The sequence below is a fragment of the Lottia gigantea genome, assembly GCF_000327385.1.
Source record: "Lottia gigantea unplaced genomic scaffold LOTGIsca_91, whole genome shotgun sequence".
NCBI classification, from domain to species: domain Eukaryota; kingdom Metazoa; phylum Mollusca; class Gastropoda; family Lottiidae; genus Lottia; species Lottia gigantea.
The window spans coordinates 250730-257526 of NW_008710984.1; the positions used below are offsets into that span (position 1 = coordinate 250730).

Consider the following 6797-nt stretch of genomic DNA (forward strand, 5'->3'; position numbering starts at 1 on the left):
TTATTTTGTGTGTCAATGTCATTATGAAGATGATCCCTGTCGATTTTCGTGATGATCGGATAATTTTTCACCGAATTATCGTGTCTGACTTGACGTTTCACTCTATTAGCTATATTGTGCAACTCGTGTTCACTCTATAGGCTACAATTCTTTACAGATTCTTTTGATTTTGATTCTGTTTGTCAATGTCATTATAAAGGTGATCCCTGTCGATTTCGTGAGATGATCGGATAATTTTTCACCGAAATATCGTGTCTGACTTGACGTTTCACTCTATTAGCTATATTGTGCAACTCGTGTACAATCCACAGGCGACAATTCTTTACAGGTTCTTTTGATTTTGATTTTGTTTGTCAATGTCATTATGAATATCTTAAACACTAAAAGGCATGATTCTTGCTGGATTTTGACAAAACTTGGTTTTATTATTCAGTCCCGCGCTGAAGATTGAATATTTGCCTTCTAAAGTTTTCACGAGCTAAAAATTCAAGAACAAGGGCAATAACTCATACTCAATATTATTCAGTATCGCCCTAAAGAGTTCAATAGAAGTGTATGACTGAAGGTTGAATATTTCATACTGGTGATTGTTACTGTACTGCTAAATATCTTTATTCCAAATCAAAAAAATGAAATGAAATGAATGGAGTTTTACGTCCTACTCTTCTGCACCTTGTGGGCTAATGAAGACGGGCAACGCCATGCAGGGTGCCATGAGGGAAATTTTGCCAGGACGGCGGCATTAGCCTGCTCTTTTTCGATTTCCAACTGTCTAGGGATCTTTAACGTGCACAGCCTGTAGCACACGAGGCCTCGGTTTATTGTCCCATCCGAACGACTAGACGCTTTTTCCATGTCAGCCCCTCCTACCTGCATCACTGACAGGGGAAAACCGGGTTGAAAAATCCGAAGGTATTATCACGACCTATGCCGGGATTGAACCCTGGACCTTCAGGTTAGCGAGCAAGCGTCTAACTCACTGAGCCGCCGCTTATTCCAAATCAAAGCTGCCAGTGGGCGTATATTACCTTGCCTTGCAAGCTATCTTTTAATTTTGACGAAATTCGTTGTTGAATCCTTATATGCATGAATATAGGTTGTACACCACTGTATAACCACTGCGTAACGTCAAGTCTAGTCATACACCATAGGATGAGCACCAAAAGTGCGATATTATGAGGGGAGCCGTGGCCACAATCCTCAAACAAAATTGTCCTTTAAATCGGCTTTCGTTCTCAGAACCAGTACAGCCTCAGTGCTTATTATTTTAGGATGTTGAAAATGTAATGATTTCGTTAATATTTTTAGGTTATTATCATGGAAATGCACGAGTGCCACGAACTTGGTTAGGCTTGAGTGCAAATTATCAATAAGGAAGACAAAGTTGATTTTTGTCGAGTACTAATTGATTGATTTGTAATAAAAACTACACCGGCGTCATTAGTAAGCAGTACTTTGTTTAAAAACACCAAAAAAGAGAAAGCAGGCGCCTTTCACGACCAAAAAAACAGCATTGTTTACATTTTTGCCTGTTATGCCATTGGAAGCCTTCTCTTTTTTATGCGTTTACACCTTTTTTCTCCAAATAACCCATTATTAATATTCGAGGACTTCAAGGACCTGTGCTTATACAAGCACCAAATTTGGTAGGCTACAGAAGTTTTCTCAGGACCTATTTTTTCAGAAAAGGTCGCTATTCAGGTGAAAAAAAATGCCAGTTTTCAAGGTGGCCTTTAACTGTAAAACAAGCTCTTTTCCACCTAGAATCTCAAACAAAATAGTTCAATAATGTTAAGGGCCCGTGTATTCTAACCCGGATAATTCAATAGTTTCAATATCAATCCAAAATAGTCGCCATTTCTCTCAACCCTTATAACAACATAATGGTTTGTATTTGAAGCAATATAATTTGCATCTTTCTTGGCAGTCGGTCTTACTTTCAGAATTTGGTAATTGCACACAGTTTTTACCAGAGAACTTGTCTCTATTTTTGTCACCTTCGGCAGGAAAGGTTTTTGCCACATTGTCCTTTAAAAACAAACATTGTTAGATGCTGATTGGGGGATGTACTTGTGGAATTGTATGTTGATCATATGATCTTTGTATGCATAAAAAGTCCACTCTTGTCTCGTCATTCTTGTACATCCTTGTCCTCATACATTTGTATAATAAACGTGTCAAGGATTTTCTGGTCAGAATCTTTCACAAATAAACGTATGAACTTTGAAGACATGGGTGACTTCAGAACAGAAGTCCCTGGCTTGACATGCAATTTACTTGACTTTACCATGAAAAGCTGATATATCACAACCAGTACGCTTGACGTCCAGTAAACATAGAAAAAAACTGGCTGTCCACTTCTATTTTTAGTATGTCTGTAATCCTTGGAAATTTGGTGCTTGTAATATCACGAAGTGATTCTTATGGAAAATTGATTTAATCTGTTCCATTGTTATCTCTATGGTCACATAACCTTATGAAAAGGGTTGCAAGGAACGACGAGATTGCAAAAACTTACGGCAATGAATTTTGGCCCAGTCTCAGAAATGGAAATGTGCAAACAAAATCTTATCGAAAGTTATGTGTGTATTATCGTCTTTAAAGAAAAAAAAATTATCAAAATAACAAAATATGTGACAATGCCATTTTGTAATCTGAAATGAATAAATGTATTGTCAATTCTTAAATAAAATCTCTGGTTGTGGTCTTCATTAAAACATTGTCTTTTTTATATTCTACTGATTTTATTTTACGGTTTTAAAGTCTTTGGGATAGTTTATTTCACTATTACTGTGGACGGGCAGTATTGTCAGTATTGACCGCCAAGAGCGGTCGCTTTCCTTCTTGGGTTTCCCGGTCGGGGTTTGCGATGGTCCCGAGTAATTTCAAGAGGAGTTCTTCTTGGTAGTGACCACGCCTTAAGTTTTCCATCTCTATCAAAACCAGCTTCAATTTTACCATTCGAAAGTACTAAACTTCCATTGGATGAGTTTACCTCATGGTTTCCTCTCCGCACGTTCAAAATTCCATCTTTGTCTACAACTATCTCGGCGAAATGGGTGTTGATTCGCATTGTACCCATTCCTGGAGAAACTTTTAAAAATTTTGGTCCCGTAACAACAGATACCTCACCACGTCCATTTTGTGTAATCTTAGCTCCGTTGATTCTGATGATAAGACCTCCCTTTGGTAGATTTTCGTACTCTGCTATGCCAGCAATATGCAGGCATTGTGCGACCAAATTGCTTCCGAAAGCTTCCGAAGCAAACAAGAGTTCAACTGTCTTGTCATTTGCAAGATTTGTGAAACGAGGAGAAGCAACTTCAATGTTCTTGAAATCAAATTTGTAACAATTTGAATCAGATCCAAATAAAATGTAATTAGTTGTCATTTTCGCATTGACGTTGTTTACATGTAAATCTGTAGTCGTATGTTCTTGGTAAGCTTTTGCACACGGATGATGCATGATGCTTGCGGTGCCTCGACTGTTAGTAGCCACGGCCATTTTCTGGTTATGACTAACTACACGTATCGTCCGGTCAACTGTCATTTCAACAGATACGTCATGTTTCAACATGACAGTTATCAACCCCGAATTTGACACGTAAATTGATGGATACACAAAAGTTTGCATTTCCGGTTGTGAAGTAAATGGTTCCTCAGAAAATCTTGGGTACATATTGCCTTGGTAGTCATCGATCTGGTGACAAAATGGCAGAGGCTGGTCGAATGCCGGGTGAGGTGGTGGTGATTTATGTTGTTCTGCTTCCGTTTCATGACTCACTGAATCTTCCGACGTTCCATTCGAATGCTGCTGCGGTACATGCAAAAGTCCATACATATTGGGTTGTCCTTCTCCCTGGACTGTTTCGGTTTTTTGTCCCGGGGCAGGGGGTTGAATATAACTTCTTGAATCACCATAACACACAGGGGGTGACATTCCTGATAATGGCATGTTGTATTGTACGGATAGATATTGATTGTGAGGAAAGGTTGAACTCTGTCCATAATCTATTGGTAAAAACTGACCATTCATATCGGAAATGTGTGTTTGTCTCCCAACATCTATTGAATCCTGCAAAAGATGTAAACAAATCAATAAAAATGTAAATTACAGAGATCTAAACCTATAAGATAAAACATTTTTATACGGGCGTATATTGCCATCACTCATGTCCGTCCGTCCGCTGGTCCGTCGTAAACACTGATTTTGACAAAACTTGGTGTGCGTGTTTGTGATCACCCAAGGATGAACCCTATTGAAAATCAGAAGAATCGAAAAATATTTAGTTTGAGTTATTGTCCTTTTTCTTGAAAACACGTTCCATTTTTGTCTTGTAAACCTTCTCTAAGGAACATTTCTCGACGGATTTTGTGAGTGTTTGTTATCACCCACGGATGATGAAAAATGTTTAGTATGAGTTATTGCCCTTGTTCTTAAAATTTTAGCTCGTGTAAACACTCTAGAAGGCACAATTCTTGATAGATTTTGACTAAACTTGGTGTGAGTGTTTTTTATCACCTAAGGATAAACCCCATCGGAAATTAGAAAAATCGAACAAAGATTTAGTTATTGCCCTTGTTCTTGAAAACACATTCAATTTTTAGCTGGTAGAATCTTGGAGCTAAGTTTACTAGAGACTGATATTCGTACTGTCTGGGAGGAATTGATCTATATCCCTGAAAACAGTTATTTTTCCACACCAGATTTGTTGTTGACATGAGCGTTTGGAATCTGCGACTATCCAGTTGATCGCAGTTTTTCTTGGTAGATCTATAGGCGGTAAGGTCTCGCCTGCAACAGATCCGACAAGATTCTAAGAAATTTCGATCGACCGGTTCCCAGCTTTATATATCAGGATCTGGCCACTGTGCCTATAGTCTAAGAGAATTTCAGGAACTTGCTGTCTTTTGCTTTGTTAACTGTGGGCAATTTCTCAAATAATAGCTTGATCTATAGATATAAGTCTAGCCTAGATTTAGTGATATCCTTTTAAGTTTGTCCATAGATCTTCGAGTTCGACATTGTCGGGCTTACATTCGGAAAACGTACCTGTGACTCTTGTCGGGGCATCATCATAGATGTGTAAAATAGATGAGGATACATCGCTGGATTACAAACAATATGTTGTTCTTGTCCAATTGACTCCTCGTGCTTCTGTTGATTTTGTAGGACTGGCATCTTCCCAATTTCTGCAGAATTTCCTTCCGATCCTTGACATTTTTGGAGACTTAAACAGTCGCCCTCTGTCCCAGGCGCCTGTTCCGCGTGGATTATGTCGATCTTTGGTGAAGAGTATCGGCAAATCACCTCGATCTCATCATCGGTCACTGATGTATCTCCTGCACCAACACCGTGATGCACTGGTGTACAATCTCTGGATTTGAGTGGTGGTTCGTTTTCAGGAGCGATTCCTGATATTTCTTGGTCATTTGCAAGGCTGAGTTCCGATATCTGGTGCTTCTTTTCCGGACTGACGTTAGGTATGATCAGCATTGGATCGCCTGTATTAGAGTCAGAAGAAACGATCGTCGGCGTTGATGGACAGTCCATAGCTTGTCCGTTATTTTCCGTTACGTTACTTAAAGATGCTTCACATTCCATTACCGAGATAATATGTTTTCTGTGTATGAAACTGAAGTCTTGGTTGTGAAAATAATACTCTACCAAATGGAAAGCTAGGCAACGCTATACAAGTTGTATAGCTATTTGACGTCAAATTTCTCGACGTCATCTTCCCATCAATTGCTAGAAATGAACTTGCGTTGAGATTGTTCTGCAGCCTTTTTGTTTTTATCTGGTATTAAAAGAAGTGAATGTTGGGAATAATGCAGTACGTTTTGTTTCAATGTTAACCTAAAAATAAGAAAAGGGTGACAACAAGGAGATTGTTAGCATCGTTATTTTATTGCTGCTAGCCAATTCTTATAGTAGTATTAAAGTATTAATTGAATGATATAGCCTAGGCTATTAAGGATGACCAACTAATTTAAATTTTTAAGTCCAACTAGTGAACATATACACGTACTGGCCAAATTGGAGATGTGGTAGGGTCTATTCCTTAAAATTTTCTTTGATTAGTGAATTACTTTTACACTCTGTAATGCTAAAGTAGTCATAAATGTTGCAAAGCTTTAGCAATGACCCTTCGATCACATGGTAGCTGTTTCGGGTTTGATTCCTGTTCCATGTTATTTATTTACATCAGTTCAGATTGTAACTTTATTGATGCTCATTTTAGAAATGGATCTGAATGCATACACCTCATTAGTTTTGCCTTAAAACCCCGTTACACTGTAGGTTATTTATTTAGTTATTCTATTTTTATCATCTAATTTAAGTTTTATAGAAATATTTAGTTGCCTTCCTTTATGCCAGCTCCCTATTCGTTCCATTGTATTCATCTTAAGATCTGTGATATTTGCATAATATAATATATTTTAAACGTTTTAATATTATTTTGTTAACCATTGTAATTATATATAGCCTATCAGGGCTGTTAAACAGTCATGTTTATTAAAACGTTACACTAACTGGATTGATTTATTTTATACCGCAATTCCCCGAGATACGACATAAATGCATAGGTCATAAAAATTCCATTGTATTCTAAAAATGATGTATAAAAGCGGAACAAACACGACATGTAAACCTGTAGATGAATTATTAGACTAACCTAACCATTATTAAAGGGGCAGATTTGCCATTTTCGGGGTTGATTTTGGTCTTGGATATACGCAAATAGTCTTCAGAAGTACTAGAAATTAGCGAAAATCACATAATTCCTTCCAAGATA

The 6797-nt window shown here is 37.8% G+C and overlaps 1 protein-coding gene across 1 annotated transcript; it reads right to left on the reverse strand.

Moving 5' to 3' along the window:
- Positions 1-2568: 2568 nt before the first annotated feature.
- LOTGIDRAFT_236970 (hypothetical protein) lies at positions 2569-5663 on the reverse strand. Its single transcript, XM_009068581.1, has 2 exons — positions 5054-5663; positions 2569-4075 (listed from the first exon to the last, which is right to left on the reverse strand). Exons 1-2 carry the CDS (start codon positions 5603-5605, stop codon positions 2810-2812), a joined length of 1818 nt encoding a protein of 605 aa, XP_009066829.1. The 5' UTR covers positions 5606-5663; the 3' UTR covers positions 2569-2809.
- Between the last annotated feature and the right edge of the window lie 1134 nt (positions 5664-6797).